At 37.5% G+C, this 22,276-nt stretch overlaps 2 protein-coding genes across 2 annotated transcripts; one reads left to right on the top strand and one right to left on the bottom strand.

The window, feature by feature from the left end:
- The first annotated feature begins 2,124 nt into the window (after window positions 1-2,124).
- Itm2a (integral membrane protein 2A) lies at window positions 2,125-8,246 on the top strand. Its single transcript, XM_042668254.1, has 6 exons — window positions 2,125-2,381; window positions 5,726-5,857; window positions 6,134-6,331; window positions 6,559-6,669; window positions 7,194-7,344; window positions 7,490-8,246. The coding sequence occupies exons 1-6, from the start codon at window positions 2,271-2,273 to the stop codon at window positions 7,576-7,578; spliced, it is 792 nt and encodes a 263-aa protein (XP_042524188.1). The 5' UTR covers window positions 2,125-2,270; the 3' UTR covers window positions 7,579-8,246.
- Window positions 8,247-19,450: 11,204 nt separating this feature from the next.
- Window positions 19,451-20,962, bottom strand: LOC122097685 (dynein axonemal assembly factor 11-like). The gene is given in 3 exon segments (XM_042668291.1): window positions 19,451-19,761; window positions 19,763-20,437; window positions 20,712-20,962. Coding segments are annotated over 3 exon segments (1,107 nt in total). The 5' UTR covers window positions 20,954-20,962; the 3' UTR covers window positions 19,451-19,571.
- Between the last annotated feature and the right edge of the window lie 1,314 nt (window positions 20,963-22,276).

Genomic DNA, 22,276 nt, shown 5'->3' with positions numbered 1-22,276 from the left:
TTTCCAAGATCTATATTCAGACACAGAGGGATTTTTCAGTTTTAGAAGCTGAAACAAGTTAAAGGATAAAAATCAGGTCATTTCTATGAGCTTGAAACATAACTATGTTATAGACAAAAATGAGAAATCCTCATGTAAGCAGCCATTTCACCCTCCCATCATTTTCCTAATATTTGTCAAGGTATTTCCTCCTGCACTCTCACTCGTGATTGTTACAGCATAACATAGAAGAAGAAAGTAAAGCCTGAGGAGATGAGATGAATTGCTTAATATGGCATATCCAGCAACTGATCATATACTTCTTTGGTTTCCATCAGACTGGGTCTATTCTTCTGGGAAGAAAATGGAAATAATGAAAAAAGTTATGTTCCTCCTGCCTGACTACATTTCAGTATGATATTAATTATGTATTCCTATCTGACACAGCCCCCCTTGCTTGGAGGTGAACTAGCTCTTCAATTATCCATGTGATAGGGATTACAGATCCTAGCCATCCTGTGATAAAGATGATAGCAAACAGAAGAAGGGAACTAGAAGCTGAGATTTCTTTTGCTTAAATGAAAGGTTGCCTGACTCTAGTTAAATGATGATAACCAGACTTGAACCAGAATAAGTGGAAGAGCATACAATGCCAATGTTTCTAAGCAAACTCAAGCATCCTGCTTTATAAGGTTCTGACTCTGGGTAAAGCACAGGCTTCTCACTGTTCCCCTCCATCCACCTTCTCATCTGTGGCCTATCTGAGAAAATGAAGGTTGTCTTCACAAAGCTCCCACAGTAGAGACAGGAGAGGGCTTCAGAGTAAAAGAAACCTCAGTGGGGGAAAAAACCCAAATTGGAATTTCTTGGACAGAGGAATAGGAACTCAGCATATTCAAGTCTGTTTAGTTAAGTAAATGAGGAATCCTCTAGCAAAATCTGTCTTGTGTCCTGTTGGGGTTTTGTTTTATGTTGTTGTGTTCATACACAACAGACCCTTCTGTTTTCTACAGCTGGGCTATTTATAAACTCTGCACAACTAAATCCCAATCATTAACTTCCACAGCTTAAGTTTCACTAGTGGAGTTCTCTGGGAGAACTGAGTGAAGAAACAGTTGAATTACACTAGGTGCCCATGTAAATGTTCCAAATAAGATTTTTAACTTTTAATCCTTTTGATGTTCTTCCCCCTCCCCCCAGCTGCATTAATATGTGACAGTATTTTGTATCTCCCTCCTCTGTAAGCAAATAGGTGCTCGTGCACGTGTGCACACACGCACACGCGTACACACACACACACACACACACACACACACACACACACAGCATTTCTGCCTTTATTTTTTCACCTGAAGGTTTCACGGATGGTCCCTGAACAGAGACAGGCTCTGAGTTCATAGTTAACTCTGGCTGCTCTGAGCAGGGAGAATGAATAGATCTGAATTCTTTCACTGGTTCTGGATTCTTTCACTGGTTCATTAGGAATGTGTTTTCTATCCTCTGCTGTATCTCATCATGTCTTATCTACAAAATGGGATGAGCAGAAAAGACAGAAGCCTCATCTTTTAGATGGAACATTTTCTTTTAGGTTATGAAAGGAAAAGGTATCAAGGCAAAGTGCAATGAAAGAAAAAAAAATGTTGAGAGTGAACCAAGTAACTATAAACTACTTTCTAAGTGTTCTTTAAATGGTGGGTATTATTATAAAGATGTAGAACAGTCATGGGACTGTGCTTTCCAGGGCCTGGGTGGGTGCAAGAGCTGAGGAAGCTTGGATTGGTGCCAAGTTACAATCCTGGGCCCCTGCAGGGGGCCAAGCACAAGTTTGGGAAAACAGTGTCAGAGTCAGGGGCTATTGTGGTCTGAATAGAGACAGAAAGACACGACATGCAGGCTTCCTTCCTTCCTGGCTCTTATCTGAGGGTGCAGAGAGTGGGTGGGGAGCATGCCTGGGGTGCAGGTGAGACACGTCTAGCCTGAGCAGGCTTCGGGCTCCACCCCACCCCCTACCCCGCCCTTCTTCCCCACTGGCAACTCCCCAACCCCAGCCCCTCCACTCCAGCACTTGGGCCCCTCCAGCTCCTCCCTTGGCACCTCCCTGGGCCCGCCCACGGTCTCCCACCCAGCTTAGGACTGCGTCATAAGTATCCCCAGACCTGGGCTTGCAGCAGCCTTAGGCAGACAGGGAGAAAGTAGGTATTGCTTAGGCAAGCGGGATCCCTTTCTCTTCCAACCTGCAGCCCAGGGCGCTGATTCGAGCCGCGCCTTACCGCGCTGCCCGAAGATTCACCATGGTCAAAATCGCCTTCAACACTCCCACGGCGGTGCAAAAGGAGGAGGCACGGCAGGACGTGGAGGCCCTCGTGAGCCGCACCGTCCGAGCTCAGATTCTCACCGGCAAGGTAGCTGTCCCCACGCTGCCTGTGACAATCTAGAAGTGGGGTGGGCGAAGGGGAGGAAACGGACAGGTGGGAAGACAAAAATGGTAGCTGGCTCTTAGTCCCTGGGTCCTGAGCTAACAAGTCTGTCCCGTTCCTTGGGTTTGTCCAGGGGTCCCGGGTCTGTCTACCTGCAGCAGTCCATTCCCCTCTCTCTCCCCTCGAGCTGTGTGCCTTGTTCTGTCAGTTCTAGTCCAAGCCACTTATTTCAGAGGGATTTTTGAGGCGATCCCTTGGGACTTGATGTCATCCTCTCCTGGGGGAGTGGATTGAGGGCTGGGGATCAAGAGACACTCAACTCTGTCCCCAGCTCAAGGGAAACCCGTCACCTCCACAGGGGCGGAGCAGACAAGCAGGGTGAGCAAGAGCAAGCGATCACTGTTCTTTCCTTTTGACGTGGGGGAAATTATAATAATCTATGTATTTCTAGGATCACTGATTGATAGAGGCAAAGTGAAATCTATATTTTCCGTTTCTCCCAGAAACTATGATGTCAAGCTTTAGCTAAAGAAGCTGTCAAAATTTTGCTTGATTTGAATTGTGTGTGTCCTCTTACTGCAAGAGTTTTTTTTTTCTTTCTTCCTTTAAATGTTTTCAGAGAGGTATTTTCTTTATAAAAACACTCCTGTAAAAAATAAATGTTGGGATATTCTTTCATTTTTTTAGTTCTTTTTGAATAATATCCAACTTCCTCCATATAAGGATCTGAAGCAGGTCCAATGTCATAATTTAAACTACTAACTTTGCCAGGAACTGGAGAAGTTTTGCCCCAAAATGTTAGACTTTATTCATGTAGTCCAAATTCTGTTTCCTTTAAGAATTTGCCATGTTTGCAACGTTGGTAAGCAACTTTTCACTACTTTCTAAAATTTCAGTTTTGAAAGGCATTTGTATTTTCTTCTGGATTTATGAAATCTGCAGTGTTGGAGCTTGAAGACCTGTCCTAACTTGCCCTGTTGTCTTTATAAAATTGTAGCTATTGTGTTCAAAGTACAGATTGAAAAGTGCTTTGTAGGAAATGAGAATCCATGTAGTGATAGTTGATTTTGCACACAATTTGAAAGGCTAAGACACTTATTCAGAAATTTTGTCATGGAAAGTTTCAATATTTAATTCAGCAATAAAACTATTTTTTGTGTAGTATACAGTTTAAAACTCAAAAGTAACATATGCTTGTCTTGTTGAGGGTTTGATTAAATGTCAAAATGTTAAATATAGTATTATGCGCCTTATAACTTTGTAAAGGAAACATAGCCAGATTTTTTGCTGGGGGGCTGGGAGAGGAGGTCTAATTAGATGCCAGAGTTAAATATAGTACACAGCAATCTCTCCCACCCCCTTTTTGTCTCACCATCAAAAACTTTATGACTTGTAGATAATTTTCATTAATATGCAAGTAATATTTCTGCCAGGGCTGTGGTGTGATGAGGATAAACAAAAGTGAACATTTCCACTTTGATGATATTTCTTTGGTAGGCTTTGCATAAACTTGCACAGTATCCTGACCTGGCCACTACAGGACACTCAAAGTACTTGAAACAGTACATTGTGATCTACTGATCAGTTATACCAGGAGAGATTGAACACTATAGAAGAATATGTCAGAGGTTGTGTATCGAAACTTAGAGATATTATTCAGAGTAAAATGTTTGGAATTCTGACAAATTTAAAGAAAACAAAAGATATTTCATCTAAGTAGTATTATCTTATGAAGTTGAGATACTCATATTTAGATCTCGCTAAGTAATAAACTCTAAATTACGGGAAAAAGAAATGAAATTGCAGTGTAAAATTTTTCCTCTCTTGTCTCAATAGAAAGAAAAGAAATTCATTCCTCTGAGAATTTCCAATTAAGCATTTTCATGTGTTACAGCAATCTATTTCATTTTTCTATACCTAAATTTAGTTATCTCAAATATGATTTTTGAGCCTCCAGCTCTAGATTATAGAAATTCCCACATAGCCTTTATGTCTTTGTAGTGTTAATCTTATATTTTTAAAATAAAAATAAGTATTTCTGAAAATTATTGGCACTCCAAAAAGACTTCAAGGTGTATAGTGCGTGAATGGTGGGAATTAAGTAATTTTAGTTAAGAAAATGTGAATCTCAAATTTTGACCTTTCAATAAAACTATTATGAAAAAAATTATCAAATAATTTCTTGTGTTTTCTTTTTCTACACTAACTTCAAATGCATATATTGTTTATGAAATTAAAGTTACTTCAGTTTCATAATCATTGTAACAGTTTCATGAAAGAGCAGTTGAAGAAAAACTAAAACAACTCTATATGCACAGCAACCTTAATGTTTCCCTTGGATTATAAGCATACAGATTTGCTGGATTATTTATTCTGCCCTTGAGTGGTAAAGTTGCATATTGTGAAATACAAAATGAGACTGGTACACTGTACATTTACCTGCCCTAGGAAGGGTGTGGTTCATCAATTACTTTTTTGCTTTGCATATTTCTCATTCTAATTCTTATGCAAGTTATTGTTTTAACAAAACTTGCAAGTCACTGTTACCCACATAGCCTTTATGTCTAGCAAATGTTATTCTTTAAAATCTAGTATTTTACCCCAGATTTGGAAACTATTATTTCATTCATGCAATGCAAAACTTTAGAATATTAGGTAAGATTAGAAAGTATCATATTTGTTGATAAAATTAAGAATATTAGGATATTTATCTCTGCTGCTTGTATTTTAATATTTTAATTTATAAAATAAAAGGAAATTATGCATACCTGCCTTACAAAAACCTTTTTTAAAATCTAGTTTTGACAAAACAGCTTTTTGAAAATTTGTAAACCAAAATACTAATTCTCCTTTAACTTGGCAAACAAGTGGATTTACAAACAAAATAATATTTTAATCACTATTTCCATGTATTTCAAATGTATAGTCTAAAGATCAGCTGCCCTGGGTCTATAATTAAGAATATTGGATCATGCATTCAAGTTTTATTAGCAAAGTAGATGTCATATTGTCTTAAAAATTTAAAAAAAAACAGAGCTCAGCATTTCGTAAGTGGATTCTTATTTTAGTATGATTCTAGAAGTGAAAAATGCCAACTAACACAGTATCTCTATTTGAGTTTGGAAATACCAGAGGGAGGTTCATACAGTTGGAGATCTTTTACATCTATTAAATATCAGGAATCATCCTGAAGTAATTTTAACTTAGGACAACTTTGTATATACTTTCTGAAATATCTTGAGTATCACAGCAAGTAAATTGTACACAAAAACAACTGTCTGAAAGTGCTATCTGTGTTTTGCTTTTTGACTTTGCTTTTTCACAAATAGGAACTCCGAGTTGCCACTCAGGAAAAAGAGAGCTCCTCAGGAAGATGCATGCTTACCCTCTTAGGCCTTTCATTCATCTTGGCAGGACTAATTGTTGGCGGAGCCTGCATTTACAAGTACTTCATGCCCAAGGTAATAGCAATTATGATTCAGATACTTTAAATTACTAATTGCTAAACATTTTGTATCAATTTAAACATTTGTGTGAAGGTCAGCATAGAAATGAAGACTTAAGGGAAGTTTTATAATTAACTGTCAGTCCATAAAATTGATTACTATTCATGCTGATAACTATAATCAATAAGCCTCAGAGCCCACCATACAGTAAATTGATATGAGTGTACAACATGATTCAAATGTCATAGTTCTGAGCATGAGAAGATTTTTATTTCCCTTTTTATCTTTTAGAGCACTATTTACCGTGGAGAGATGTGCTTCTTTGATTCTGAGGACCCTGTTAATTCCCTTCGTGGAGGAGAGCCTTACTTTCTGCCTGTGACAGAGGAGGCTGATATTCGTGAGGATGACAACATTGCAATCATTGATGTACCTGTTCCCAGTTTCTCTGATAGTGACCCTGCAGCAATCATCCATGACTTTGAAAAGGTAAGTTTCTTATTCTTAGAAGCTATTTCAGAATGTTCTTTTGCCTAGTTCATTTACAAACCACAGATCCTTTCCTAAATTCACATCGTAGTTGTTGTTGTAGCAAAGCCTTTTCATTCTTTTCCTATTGAATTCATACTTAGTTCATTTTGGAATAAAAATGTTTTAATGGTACTTGAAAAAGTGATGCTGTCCATATTTTACCTAATATTTCCTCTTCCCAACAGGGAATGACTGCTTACCTGGACTTGCTTCTGGGGAACTGCTATCTGATGCCCCTCAATACCTCCATTGTTATGCCTCCAAAGAATCTGGTGGAGCTCTTTGGCAAACTGGCGGTATGTATTTAGGAAATCAAACTTTTCTAGAAGCGTTTCCAAGTAATATTTTTACTTCCCAAATCTACAAAATTAATGAATTGGGCCAAAACATTCCATTTCATTGAAATCATTTTTGAATAAAAATATATGCTATGGCTTAACATTGTTAAGAAAAATATGCTAGAAAGGCAAGCTTCTCATGTTCTCTCTCATAAATGGAATGTCAACCTGAACACAGAATAGTGATTAACAGACGTTGAGCAGGGTGTATGTGGGAAAATGTGCTGGATTTGATCAGGGCATGCTGTGTGCATATGTGCAAATATCATGCTGAATCCCATATATATTTATATATATACATATATATATATACATGCTAATAAAGTAACAAAATTATAATGTATGCTGCAAACCTAAAAATGCTCTAAAATGAAATCATTTTGATTGGTTTATTTTTTTTTAATTTAAAATGGATGTTATAAATGGAGATTCAAATATTGTGTTTAAGATTTCCTGATTTCAATACATTGTTCCATTTTCAGAGTGGCAAATATTTGCCTCACACTTACGTGGTTCGTGAAGACTTGGTTGCTGTGGAGGAAATTCGTGATGTTAGTAACCTTGGCATCTTTATTTACCAACTTTGCAACAACAGAAAGTCCTTCCGCCTTCGTCGCAGAGACCTCTTGTTGGGTAGGCAATGTTTTGCTTCATTCATCCTGTGTTATTGGGTCCAGGGAATACTATGAGAATAGAGGGCAGTAGAAAGGAGAGAGCAAGTCTAAATATCTTTTCACACACATGGAAAATTCAAAGCCATTTGTTTATTTCCTCACAGGTTTCAACAAACGTGCCATTGATAAGTGCTGGAAGATTAGACACTTCCCCAATGAATTCATTGTTGAGACCAAGATCTGTCAAGAGTGAAAAACAACAAAGTATCCTTAGTATTACAAAGTCAGAGATCTACAATATGACTTTGACATTCAAGTTAATAGGATACTCAAGATATTTACTCATGCATTTACTCTATTGCTTATACTGAAAAAGGAAAGAAAAAAGTACTAACCACTGCAAGCAATTGTCAAATTTTAGTTTTGTTGGCATTGCTTGCTGTTTGAAACCGAAATGAAATCATTATTACCTTTTTCTTTTGAATTTATAGGGTTTAGATTTCTGAAAACAGCGTGAATGTGTCAGCTAACATCTTGACGATCAATTTCATCTTGTTTTTATCCAAAGCAAGCTCTTCATATAATCATATATGAGAGCATGCTTTCAATTTAACATATTTAAAATTGTGTTTTGATGTTTTTGTGTAAAGCATGTCAGATCTCTTAACATTGTTTTATTTTGTTTCTCATTTTGTTCAGCTTTCCTGAAGTTAGAAATTACATCTTTGCATTTCTGTTAGGTGCTCTGTAATGAATCTGATTTATATGTGAACAATTTTTATGAGAAAAACATAATGATTCTTTCTCACTGATACCCATATTGTGAAATCCACAAAACTGTACAGGTGCTGAATGCTGTAAGGAGTTTTGGTTGTATGAATTCTACAACCCTATAATAAATTTTGACTGTATTCTACAATTGTTTTCTGTTTTAAATTGTAATACTTGAAGGATGCATGACGGATTCATTATTATGCATTTAACTTTGCATACCTACAACAAATCTAAAATTATGAGCTTAACTCTGCCTCCATTCCCACCTTCACATATTGATTATGTATTATTTCCTACTTTTGATATCTTATAAATTATTTTTTTATAATTATCCCATAATTTAATTTTCATGTCAATTCAACTACACAAATACACATTGAGAACCTTCAGCCCACATCAATTTAAAGCTTTTTGGTATTTTGCCTTTTTTCATAAAAAAATAAGCAATCATATATAGTTATAAAAGGCCACCTAAAGGCTAACTTCAGATAAGATGTTGATGGCTTTTTAAAACTTCATATACTATGACACACTGTATATCAAATCATGTTGACAGAAATGGTTAAATGAAAAAAAGTAAGTTGCAATTGCTGTAGTATAAAATTACATAACATTAGCAGCCCTTCAAGTACATACTTTCCTAAATTTCCACAACCAGAAAATATTTTAAAAAAGAAAACAATAACACTAAAAGCATAACTGAAAGATAACCTGTTGATATAATCAGTGTGTTTATATGTGACTCTCATTATCTATCCACTAACTCAAAACTCAGAATTTCTATCAATCAGAATATTGAGCAGTCATTTATCCAAGTCATATTCTGTGAGACGAGACATAACTCCATAAATAGTGCCACCTTTCCTTTCAATCGACTTGACCCCCCTCCAACCTGACCCGATTACTCATACTCTTATTTATAGTCATGCATTTTGCTTACTATTGGGGATATATACAGTTGTCAGACAAACACATGGGTAATGCCTCTATTGGGTATATATTCTCCTGGAGAGAGAGACTTCTCTTTAAACAATTACAAACTATCTTATAAAGAAAAAATAGGGAATATTTCTGAAGGACTATAAATAAGGAGCAATTCTTGACTCTTGATCTTACTGAGAAGGCAAAACTTGAGCTGAAAGATGAGTAATATAGTAAGGTGAATAAAGAAAGAGCATTTCAGGTAGAAGAATATGGGAGCTTACTTCCTTCCATAATGGCGAAAGGAGTGTGATTGCTTGAAAGTGGAAGAAAGAGAAGCTGGAGCATACTGAATGAAAAGGGCTATATGGGTAAGTATTACGAAAATAGGCAGCTCCAGACCATGTAAGGTCCTTTAGACTATATGAAAATATTATTTATTTATTTATTTATTTATTTTTATTTTTTTTGGGGGGGGGGTGTCCGGTCGTGGGGCCTGAACTCTGGGCCTGGGCACTGTCACTCAGTTCTTCAGCTCAAGGCTAGCTCTCTACCACTTGAGCCACAGCACCACTTCCGGCTTTTTTTCTTTTTGCTTATGTGGTGCTGGGGAATCAAACTCAAGGCCTCATGCATGCAAGGCAAGCGCTCTACCACTGAGCCACCTTCCCAGCACCAATATTTTGTTTTTATACTTAAACAATTGGAAATCATTGAAGAGTCTAAAGTTAGGTCACAAATTGAAGTAGAATTGTATTCATTAAAATTTGCTTTGACTATAACAAAGACATCAATTAGAAAGTCACAAAAGGGGAACACAAAGACCAGTGGGGAGGCCATCCTAGTAATAAGAAGAGAAAATAATAAATTGGACTAAGAAAAATGGAAATGATTGGGAAAAAGAAAGAGAAGAAGTAAAGATGTATTGGGATGTAGAATTGATAGAAAGTATTGGCTATGGATTGGCTATGTTGTGTGAGGAATATCAGATTTTGTTCCTGGTAACTCTCAATAACAAACTTGTGAGAAAAATAATATGAAGTGAACTGTAGATCTCAGAACTTAATCAGGGTAAATAAGGACAAGTTATGTTCAATGTATTCCTCAGTAGATTTACAGCAAATAGATTGCACCCCCACATTGGATAATGATGGGAAATTTATAAAGGAACAAATTGTAAGATATAGGAAGAGGAAATAAAATGCAGCACGTTTCTGTGAAGCTCGATGGAAAGAGCAACAGTGGTGAATCTTCATGATCTCTATCCTTGAAAATGACAGAATAATTTTCAGAATATGGAGACTACCATCATGGCAGGAACTGTTTGTTGCCTCGGGTAGAGAACACAGTCAATTTGTCCTTTAAGCCTGGTGCTGGTGGCTGTAATCTTAGCCTCTCAGGAGGCTGAGATCTGAGGATAGCAGTTCAAAGCCAGCCCAGGCAGGAAAGTCCGTGAGACTCTTATCTCCAATAAAACCACTAGAAAACCGGAAGTGGTGCTGTGGCTCAAGCAGTAGAGTGCTCGCCTTGAGCTGAAGAGTGCAGGGACAGCGTTCAAGCCCCACGACCGACAAAAATAAATAAATAAATAAATTGTCTTTTAATTTCCTACTGGTATTTTTCATTAGCCAAATTTGAAAAGTCAGAGGGAAAGTAATTACATTGATGTCATCCACAAAGGTCATTTGCTGGATATAAGTAGAATGGATGAATGGCTTTGCAGAGCCAGGCAAATAATAGCTATAATACTCTTTTCTCCTCAGAACATATTCTTGTTGCATACCCACGCAAAATGTTCATATATGCAACATTAGAAACGTAAAACTCTCCGTGGTGTACAATCTAATTGCATAGTAATACCAATTCCATATTTTTACCTGAAACAAAAATATTAACCACCATCATCACTCTTTATAAAAAATAGGCTAATGAAGTGAGTTGACAGTTTTTAGAAGAAATACAAAGAAAGAAAATACAAATCAAAACCACAGTAATATTGCATCTCATTCCAGTCAGAATGACCATTATATTTAAAAACATACAGATACTGGTGAGGATGTGGGCATAAAGGAGCATCCATATACTGTTGGTGGGAATGTAAACTAGCCCAACCATTATGTAAATCAGTATGGAAGTCCCTCAAAAAATTAGAAATTGACCTTGCACTATACTACTCTTGAGCATATATTCAAAATAAAATAAATCAATATACCAGAAAGATACCTGAATATCTATGTTTATTGCAGCTCTATTCACAATAGCTGAGCTATAAAATCAGCTGAGGTGCCCCATTACGAATGAAGGGAGATATATGTATATTATATGTATATATATAATGGAATATTACTAAACCATAAAGAGAAGTGAAATTATATCATTTGTATGGAACTAGAAAGCATCCAGTTGAATGAGATAATCCAAGCTCTGAAAACCAAAACAAATATTGGATGATCTCACTCATTAGTGCAATATAGATCTAAACTGATGTTAACACAGATCTAAAGTGATGTTGACGATGATAATGATAGTAATGGTAATGGATTATAAATGTAAAATAAATATAGAAGAAGGAACCAGTGAGAAATATACATCCTAAAAGCATAGTGAAAACCACAAAATCGTGTTTTTAAAAAGAAGGCGAAACCAGGCTAGTGCTTCCTGCCTGTAATCCTAGATACTCAGGAAGCCATCATCTGAGGACCACAGTTTGAAGCCAATACAGGCAGGAAAACTGAGGAACTCTGTCTCCAATTAACTAGCAAGAAAGTCAGATTGGAGGTATAACTCAAATGGTAAATTGCCATTAGTGAAAAAGGAAGCTAACTGAGCATGGAATATTAAATTAAAATATTGTGCCTCACAAAATAATAAAATAATTTTAAAGAGGAAAGAAAGGAAAAAGAGAAATGGGAACATGAAGAGGTGAATATATACAAAGCATACTATGCACATATGTGCATATATCAAAATAAACTTTATATTACAAATGTATACCAATTCAAAACAAAAGGCAATAGGGTGAGAGAAGAGAAACAGAAACAAAGTAAATCATATACGCATCACTCTATGATTTCTTTTAGCTCTTATATGTCCTATGGTGATAAGCATGATTTTCTCAGTTCACAACCAGTTTCTTATCTTTCTTTGCCCTATGCAACATCATTCTTTTTTTTTTTATTTCTTCCTGGGGTTTGAATTCAGGGCCAGGGCACAGTCCTTGAGCTTCTTTTGCTCAAGGCTAGCACTCTACTACTTGAGCTACAGTGCCACTTCACCTTTTTCTGTCTATGTGGTTTGAGGAATCAAACCCAGGGCTTTGTGCATGCTATGCAAACACTCTACCACTAAGCCACATTTCCAGCCCCCTCCCCCATGCAACAACTTGAATACTCTTTTGTCCTACTTTAATAATCCAAACCTCTACAACTTCAAGATCTCAGTTTAAGTAGGCCTATATTTGATAATATTTTCATTAATTATGGCTATTTAGAAAGATAGTAAAAGAGCCACATCAGTGAATACTGTGGGTTTCAGTAGCAGTGTTAATTTTTAGGGACAACCCAAGTTTCCTTGATAATCAGAATAAGTAATCCCAGCCAGCACACTCATTCTTTGCCTTTTAGTTTGTGAGAAGCCCTAATTGCCTAAGGATAAGGCTCAATTTCTAGTTTAGTGGAACCAGGACTCTTTTTCCTGGGTAGAAGTGATTTATCTTGAACAGTAGACTTCCAAACTTACCCAAAGATTGTAGGAACAGGAAGTTAAAATGTCTTCATTTTATTGTTAGATTTCATAATAATAATAATAAATATCAATAATAACAAAATTTTACTTGTGGGTATGGCTGGCTTCAAACTGTAGTCTCCAGATCTTAACCTCCTGAGTAGCAAGGATTACAGGCACGAGCCATGGGTGCCTGGCTAAAAAACTGTGGATGACATCAGTGACGGAAATGGGAGGAATTTGCTACTCAAATGGCTCCATCTTCACTACCAGGAGCTGTGTTTATTTGCTTCAATGAAGGATGATATCCAGAATTGAAACTGGAATTAGCCTCATGCCCTGATTTAGTTTTCAATAATCCAGCCATTTCCAAAACACATTTGACTTTTTCCCACAACTAAATAAAATTTAATGCCAATATAGGAGGAAATAGCAGTTTTGAGTTGCTGAGATATTTTATGATAGTAATACTACTTCTGCATTTACTTCCTTCTTGGCTCCCTGATCTGACAGAGAGGGAGGAAAATTACAATAATATTTCTCATGACACTTCCATATATCTTGAGATTTTTCTTTTGCATTCAGCCATCCTGGCAAACATATTTGAATCTTTTTGGACCTAGTTTGGATGAATAATAAAAGTATACAACTCTCGCTCCATTTCATGTTAATTCAGACAAAGTGTCCAGAGTTTTTCAAGGAAATGTATCCAATTCTTTGAACATCCTTGGGCATAAGCACTTAGTATGAAACAAAAAGTTCCACTGTGGTCAAGTCAAATTTCTGTTAGACTTTCAAGTTTTCTACTTAACTGCATTAAACATCATCTTAGTAGACTATTTCACGCCTAATGATGCCATGGTAAATTGGCCATTACCAAAGAATCTCAAAAGACATTCGGCCTGATCAAGTATTTTGTTATGTCTTTTTTGTTCTGATCCTTAGAATGCACTCTTATGTATGCTCCCATATTTCTAATGACACTTACAGTCAATAACCACTATATTTTGACTTCAGAAGATCATATAAACTTTTTTTCATCAGAAGCAAAAGGTCTATATATTACAGGGCTATATTGGAGTATAACCCAGTCCATTTGTACTCTCAGAAAAGAATACCACAGGGGCTGGGAAGGTGGCTCAGTGGTAGAGTGCTTGCCTTGCATGCCTGAGGCCCTGGGTTTGATTCCTCAGCACCACATAGGCAGAAAAAGACAGAAGTGGCACTGTAGCTCAAATTATAGAGTGCTAACCTTGAGCTGAAGAGCTGAAGAACAGTGCCCAGGCCCAGAGTTCAAGCTCCGTGACTGACAAAAAAAAAAAAAAAAAAGAGGAAAAGAAAAGAATATCACAGATGGTAACATTCAAGAACATAAGTATATTTCTTCCAGTTTTGGAATATGATATGTCCAAGACCAAGGCACTAGCAGGTTTGGTGTCTAGTTAGGGACCAATCTTCACTTCCAAGATGGTTCCTTATTGCCATGTCTTCCGAAGGGCACGAATGCCATGTCTTCACATGGAGGAACAAAACCATCCTCACAAGTCCTCTTAAGGCGGTGAATACTTTTCCCTAGAGGCTCTACCCTAGTGATCTAGTAACTGCTTAAAAACTTCTTGTTTTAATACTACCACTTTGATGACTGGAGAACATTCAAACCATAGCTATTCTAATGGAAGAGTATGAAGAAAAATGTGTATATGTTTAAACATTAATGACAGGGGACCACCTGAGAGGCACAGATTGAAGACAGAAGAGAGATGCATTAGTAGGTATGATGTTCTCAAGAAAGTGGTAAGGAAGGAGATCTTTCTTTCTTTTTCTTTTTTCTTTTTGGTGCCATCCTAGGGCTTCAACTTAGGGCTTAAGTGCTGCCCCTGAGCTTTTTTTACTCAAGGCTAACCCTCTAGCATTTGAACCAAAGATCCACTTCCAGCTACTTTACTAGGTTATTGGCCATAAGAGTCTTACAGACTTTTCTGCCTGGGCTGGCTTTGGACTGCAATCCTAATATCACAGCTCCCAGAGTAGCTAGGATTACAGGTTTGAGCCTTTGGCACCCGGCTGCCAAAATATCTTATTGGCATGTGTGAGAATGTCAGTGAAATTCATTTTTGTACAATGAATACACAACAACACACCAATAAAAATACCAATACTGGTATTGGGCTTGAATTTAGGGCCTGGATACTTTCCCTTAGTTTTTCGCTCAAGGCTAGTCCTCTATCCCTTGAGCCCCAGTTGTGTTGCAGACAACAATGGCGTGGGGCACTCATGGTATAGCCCCTGTATTGCAGTATGATTTTTGCCTAGGTGCTATTGGTGCTAGTTCTGCTACCAGCAAGGGTCTTTAGGCTAAGTACCTTACAGTCTAAGAGCCTAAACCATTTGTGCTCACCCCAATCAGTGATGGGGCCTGGATACTATGTGGGGAGAGGCAGTGGTGACAAGAAAGCACCCCTCACATGGCAAGACAAGGGATAGGTGTAGGGCAACAACAGAAACTACATAGATGGGGTAGCAGCAGGAACTACGTTTATCATTTCTGTAAATATCAATGTATGACAAAGAGAAGGACTGTAGCTGGTACCAGGTAATGTTTTTCTTGGCATTCTTACCAAGTGCATCTAGGAGTGCAAAGTGGAGCCAGGGCTTTATCTTCTCCCCTACCCCTAGATCTCTTTTAGCATGCACTTAAGTGTGGGGAAATTAGTAAAGCCACAGATTCCCTTATGGGTCCTACAGTGACCCTGTACAGGAAGGGAAGCAGGGAGAACCACAAGGTTCTATCCTTATCCTGTCAGAATCTGGATGTCACTCAGCAGGAAAGGCTGGTGGAAACCGTAGAAGCTGCAGGGGGGGGGGGGGCATCAGCAGCCATTTTGTACCTCTTTGATGCTTTGTTGGTACTGCCTTGTCCAGGAGCAGTAATTCACATGGATTCTGATGAAGTTGCAGTTAGTTTCCCTCTGTGCCCATAGCGGTACATCAATCAGGACGCCCAAAAGTGTTCAAGGTCTCCTCAGTGTATGCACTGTATTAATAGCAAGTGCCTGAACACAGTGCAGATGGAGAAACGTGGATGGCTACCTTCATTCTTTGCAATGTGGTAAATGCATCATAGGCTGCTGAGCTCTTTCTGAGAAGGCAATTGCCTTCATCTTTTATTTTTTCTGGATTATGATATCCATTCCCTACATTCAGGACATTTATAGGTCACAGTCATCATATTGGGTTAAATTAGGTTCATAAAGCTTTTACTTCCAAGCAGGTACAACAGAATGTCTATGAAGTCCCAAAGAGGTGGGCATGTAGAGATTTCTGAATGGGAGATCTCAGACAATAACTCACTTCTCAAGAATGCTCCAGGCTTCCATACTTTAGGTGTTCACTAAAGAGATATACTGAAGAGACAATGTGAGATCTTTTTTCCAAAGCAAAGCTATGGAAATTTTAGGTTATCTATCTAAGTGGGTTACAATTCTTATGGGTTATAAGTCTTATTTTTATGAAATTGTCCAGAAGCAAGGACTGCCAGATCCTACATTGTTAAGGCTTGCTGTGGCTGCTTTTCACTTTTTTATTTTGTGTGCCAGTATTGGAGTTTGAACTCAGGGCCTGGATGCTCTCTCTGAGCTTTTCTGCTCAAAGCTAGTGCTCTGCCAAGCCACTCACAGCTGTACTTACAGGCTTTTTTGTTAGTTAATTGGCAAAAGGAGTCTCATAGAGTTCTCTGTCTGGTCTGGCTTCCAACTACACTGCTCAAATCTCAGCCTCCTGAATAGCTAGGATTATAGACATGAGCCACCAGAGCCCAAACTGCCATGCATTCTTATATCCTGCAAAGGAAAGACTCCCTTTCTCTTGTCTGTATATCTAGGTTGAAACATGCCATGGTAGTTTGTTTTTTTTTTCTTTTTCTTTTTCTTTTTTTTTCTTTTTTTTTGGTCGGTCGTGGGGCTTGAACTCTGGGCTGGGCCTGGGCGCTGTCCCTGCGCTCTTCAGCTCAAGGCGAGTGCTCTACCGCTTGAGCCATAGCGCCACTTCCGGTTTTCTAGTGGTTTTATTAGAGATAAGTCTCATGGACTTTCCTTCCCCGGCTGGCTTTGAACCGTGATCCTCAGATCTCAGCCTCCTGAGTAGCTAGGATTATAGGCGTGAGCCACCGGCGCTCAGCTTGTTTTTTTTTTATTATACAGTTGTTGTAGGTCTCTCAAACTTACAAACTTCTAGTCTATCTTGATAATATTTTCTCTGTCATGGATCTTCATCATCATCCTTTTAAAATCTATTTATTTTATCTCCTTACCCCTACTTAATGGAGACTGTGATCCACTTATATTAGAATTATCCCTGATAGAGATATTATTATTAGTTTTGTGGTTGTCTTAATAATATTTTATGCTTTTTTCTTATCCATATATATTTATATTGTAAAAATACTGTACTGAGGGTTACAGTTATATGAGTAGGGAAATGAATACATTACTTATCAAGCATTGTTACTTCCTCCTTTGTTTTTCCTCTACTATCCCTTCCTTCCCAACATCCCCAATTCCTTCCTCCCCTCCCTGAAATTGTAAAGTTTATTTTCAACATAGTGTCATACATCTCACTGTTACAATGGGTCAACCTGTATCTTTATTTCAGTATTTTGTTATATCCCTTCCCCTCCCCAAATTATAAAAATGTATATACAAGATTCAGGACACCAGAATCAGATACACTGAAAACAGGAGTTATACCTTGGTAGAAGAACATACAAAAGAAGCAAAAGAATCACATAGTGCAATATAAGTATGTTAAAAACAATAGCAAGAAAGAAAAAAAGCATTTGTGTCCCTATCTTGGGGTTCCTTTCACTTAACATCATCTTATATGGTCATATGTACATAGCTTTTGATCCTTTCTGCTTGCACTAGACTTATACTAGTTGTTGCAAATAAGGGAAACCGTGGGACCTACATTTCTTTGGGCCTGGCTTACTTCACTTAGAATAATTTTTTCTAAGTCTTTCAATTTCCTAACAATTGGGACAATGTCATTCTTTCTGATGGAGGCATAGAATTCCAATAGATAGATAGATAGATAGATAGATGGATAGATAGATAGATAGATGATAGATAGATAGACACACAGATAGATATCACATTTTCTTGATCCATTCATCTACTGAGGAGCATCTGTCAATGTTGTCTTGATTTTCATTTCTTTTATAGCTAGAGACGATAAGCATTTCTTCATATGTCTAATGGCCATTCTTATTTCCTCTTCAGCGAAGTTTCTCTTTAAGTCTTTAGCCCACTTATTTATTGGGCAGTTGTTTCTTTGAGGATTTGTTGTTGGGATTTAATTTTTTGATTTCTGAGTACATTTTCGATATAAGACCATTGTCCATTTTATGGCTAGTGAAGATCTTCTCCCAGTCCATGGGCTTTCTATTGATCTTGATAGCTATGTCCTTTGCCATGCAGAAGCCCTGATGTTTTATGCAATCCCATTTGTCCAACTTTTTCTGATTTGTTGTGTTTCTGGGTTTCTATTTAGAAAATTTCGGCCTGTGCCAAGGAGCCCTATAGTTTCTCCTATTCCTTTCTTTAATGTTTTCAGGGTGTCTGCTTTTGTTTCAAGGTCTTTGGTCCATTTGGAGTTGATTCTGGTGCAGGGTGATAAATACGGATGTAGCTTTATTTTTCTACAGGTGTTTAACCAATTTTGCCAGCACCATTTGCTGAAAAGGCTGTCTTTCTTCCATTCTATTTCTTTAGTTCCCTTGTCAAACATTAGGTGGCTATAGGTCTGTGGGCTCATTTCTGGGTCTTCAGTTCTATTCCATTGATCCTCATGTCTGTTCTTGTGACAGTACCAAGCTGTTTTTATTACTAGGACTTTGCAGTAGAGTTTGAAATCTGTTATTTATATTCCTCCAGCACTGTTGTTTCTGCTAAGGATAGTTTTTGCTACTTGGGGTCTTTTATTGTTCCATATGAATTTTTGGATTGCTTCTTCTATTTCATTGAAGAATGAGGTTGGGATATTGATAGGTATCACATTGAATTTGTAGATAGCCTTTGGCAGTATTGCCATTTTCATGATGTTAATCCTCCCAATCCAGGAGCATGGGAGGTTTGTCCACTTCCTTAGTTCTGCTTTAATTTCCTTTTTCACATTTTTAAAGTTTTCGTCATAGAGTTCCTTCACTTCTTTAGTTAACTCCTAGGTATTTTATACCCACAAAAGCATATCATCTGCAAAGAGGGAGAGTTTTACTTCATCTTTCCCAATTTGGATCCCATTTATGTTTGCATCTTGTCTTATTTCCCTAGCTAGGCATTCTACTAACATTTTGTACTTTCTAACTATATACTTTTTTTGGCTGATCCCGGGGTTTGAACTCAGTGTCTTGATTTCTGTGCTTGTTCTGTGCTTGTGAGTCACGGCTCTAGCTCTATTTTTTTCTGGTGATTTTGGAGATAGAGTTTTGTGTATTTGGGAGTTCCTTGTAGTGTTTCAGAATTTTCTTAGTTCTTGATCACATTTTTCTTTGATTTTCCTTTTGCTACTTAGACATGATCCTTTTAAGTCAATGATTACCTTGTTTGCCTTCTCAATCTTCTGTTTATTCTGTTTAGTGATTTTTTTATTTTTAAGGTGTACACTTTAATTTCAAACTCAAGATAATTACTATACAAAGTAGGACTTTGTACAATAAAGTATTAATAATAATAGATAATTCTGTGTTTGTTACATAAATATTATATGCTTATTCTTCACATTGATAAATGTGGGGCCTAATGGATCACAACCATGGCAATGTAGCCTGTGATTTCAAATCAGTGGAGGCACTTCAGGGTTATCTTCAAAGTCTGGATGTTCCCCACCAGGTGTAATTTTGGGTTCATATCTCAACCTTCTGGATGCATGCTGATTTTCTTGAACTATGGTAGTTATATCAGGGCATGAATGTTTGCTTGGATCAACTTCTAGTTTCTCAGTTTGCTTGCTTAAGTTTGTTCTCAGTTTCTTTCAGTAAGGTTTTCACATATTTGTATGCTCGTCTACCATCTGTGATCACTTCTTTCACTTTGGGCATGCAGATCACCAGATGTCCCATTGTCTGAGACTTTTTAGTAGGGATATTGTCAGGCTTGACTTCTACTGGAAGGATGAGCTGAAATGGCTTCCCTCTAACCACTATTTGGACATAAGTTGACTGCACATCAACCTCGATTAAAGAGGCATCCATATACCTAGAGATGGGCAGGTCCAGAATGATTTGGTTATGTTTTTCATCATCTTTCAAAGAAAAGTCAAGCTTGGGTGCATTGACATTTAAGGCCTTCCCATCCTCAGTGACCAAAATCTGGGGCAGTTTCACTGCCTTCCTTTTGTCACTTAATTTCTCTTGGGCTTTCCATTGTTTTTCTACATATCTAAGAGTTTCCAATCTAGATTCAGGTGTAAACACAGGTGGTTTATTCCAGAATGCTAGGTCTTCTTTACTTTCATCTGATTTCTTAGTGTTTTGTTGCCCTTCTTCCATTTCTGGTGCCTGGACATAGCCTTCGCTCTCAGTAGAAGATGGGAGAGCAGGAGGGATGTCTGTGTCCCAATGCCTATCAAAACCAGGGCTGCATCTTTGTTTGTTGTCTTCCTTTTCAGGATCTTCCTCGTTTCCTCTATTCCTCTTCTTTCTTTTTTTAAAGTATTTTTTTATTGTGAAAATACCATACAGATGGGTTAAAATTACATGAGCAAGGTAATGAGTACATTTCTTATCAAGCATCGTTGCCTCTTCCTTTGTTTCCCCTTCCCATCCCTTCCCATCTCCCTCTACCCCACCCCCTGACTCCCACCATGCCAAAGTGGTAAAGTTCGTTTTTCGACATAACCTCTTGTACATCTCATTGTTGCAATGGGTCCACCTTCCCCTCCACAAATTATACCTACATCAAATACGGTGAAAACAGATTGGCTTTTTTGAAGGAGTAAGCCTGGTTCTGCTCTCTGATTTGCTGTTCAATTGCTGGATAGTCCTGAAATGCCAGAATCCTTTCTGAATACTCTATTTCTTGACCATCCAACCACTTTAGCTGCTGTAGGGTGGCCACCACGAACTGTGAGTAGCCATCGAAATCAGCACAGGGATTCCCCATGCAGAAGAGGTCCTTCAGGTGGATATTGTGCTTCAGGGTTTTAATGCTGCTCATATCCCCAATGAAATTTTCTTAGTTACTTTTAGTCTGCTCTAGAACTTTTATGCAATCTTTTTTATAGCTTTTGTCTTTTGTTGGCTAGTGTCCTCATTTTCCTTACACATTGAATTCCTTTAGTGTTTTTTTTTTTTTACTTTAATGTTCTGTTAGCTTTGTTAAGTGTACTTAAGATAGATGTTTTTGCTTTGTTTTGAGTAGTATTGGGATTTGAACTAAAAGCATTGTGATTGTTAAGCAATGATCTATCACTTGAGCATAGATTCTCTGTTTTTTTTTTTCAGTAGGCAATTTTTCAGATAGGGTCTCATAGAGTTTGTCCAGGCTGGCCTCAAACTACAATCGCTTAAATCTCTGCTTCACAATAACTGAAATTATAATGTGTTCCACTGAGCACAACCTAAGACCACTGTTTTAAAGTTTTTTCCTAAGTTCTGTGACTTTACTTCCTTAGGGTTAATGCTTGTCAACTTATAGTATTATCTTGTGCTATGTTTTCCTAGTTTTGTACGCATCATGATTTTTTTTGAAAATTGAGTTTTAATAATTATAATATGGTACATATTAAAATAAAATTCTTTCCCTTCTCAAGATTTGATTTTTTTTATCATTAAAGGATGTTATGGACTATTTGTTTAGACTACAAAAATATTTTTGGAAAGACTATTTCCTCCCATGTGTTATTACCAAAGTCTCTGTTCTTTTAGCTTATTTTCAACTAACGTTTTGACAGAGATTTCCTGGATTGCCAGGAGCTCTCTGTATCTGAGGATATTCTCTGTCCTTTGACACTCTTAAAATGTATCTAGATTTTCTCTGAGCCCAGCAATCAACCCAATTAGAAAGTATAACATGTTCTAAGGTCTTGTGTGAATGAGAATGTGTGTCCTGGGCATGTGCATGTTTCACTAAGCTGTTGTGTACATGGTTACTTGAGGGAGTCCTAATTTCCCCAATATTTTCTCCCCAGGGTTTTCTATTGACTTCATCCATAATCTTTGACTCTAAGTAGCTGTGAGTCTGTAGTTGCTTTACAACTTTTACATACACAGCCTGCTTATATCCCATCTGACTTTCAAGTTAGGAGAAAGATAAATGAGTGCTTTCCTGGAGCCTTTCTGGAATCCCTTAGATGGTGAGGGCACATATTCAGTCTGCTCTGCTCCCCTTGTTTTGAGACATTACAACTTGTCTTACAGACTTTAAGATGAACAAAAAATAACAAAACTTTACTCAAAAACTGAATCTGATGGAGTAAGGATTTATAAAATCCTGAAGAATTGGAGTTTGATACCTGATAATAGGTGATAAATGACAATA

The sequence above is a fragment of the Dipodomys spectabilis genome, unplaced genomic scaffold, assembly GCF_019054845.1.
Source record: "Dipodomys spectabilis isolate Male_0828 unplaced genomic scaffold, ASM1905484v1 ptg000424l, whole genome shotgun sequence".
In the NCBI taxonomy this organism is placed as follows: Eukaryota; Metazoa; Chordata; class Mammalia; order Rodentia; family Heteromyidae; genus Dipodomys; species Dipodomys spectabilis.
The sequence above is the reverse complement of the archived record's forward strand: the minus strand, read 5'-3'. Positions and strand labels throughout refer to the sequence as shown.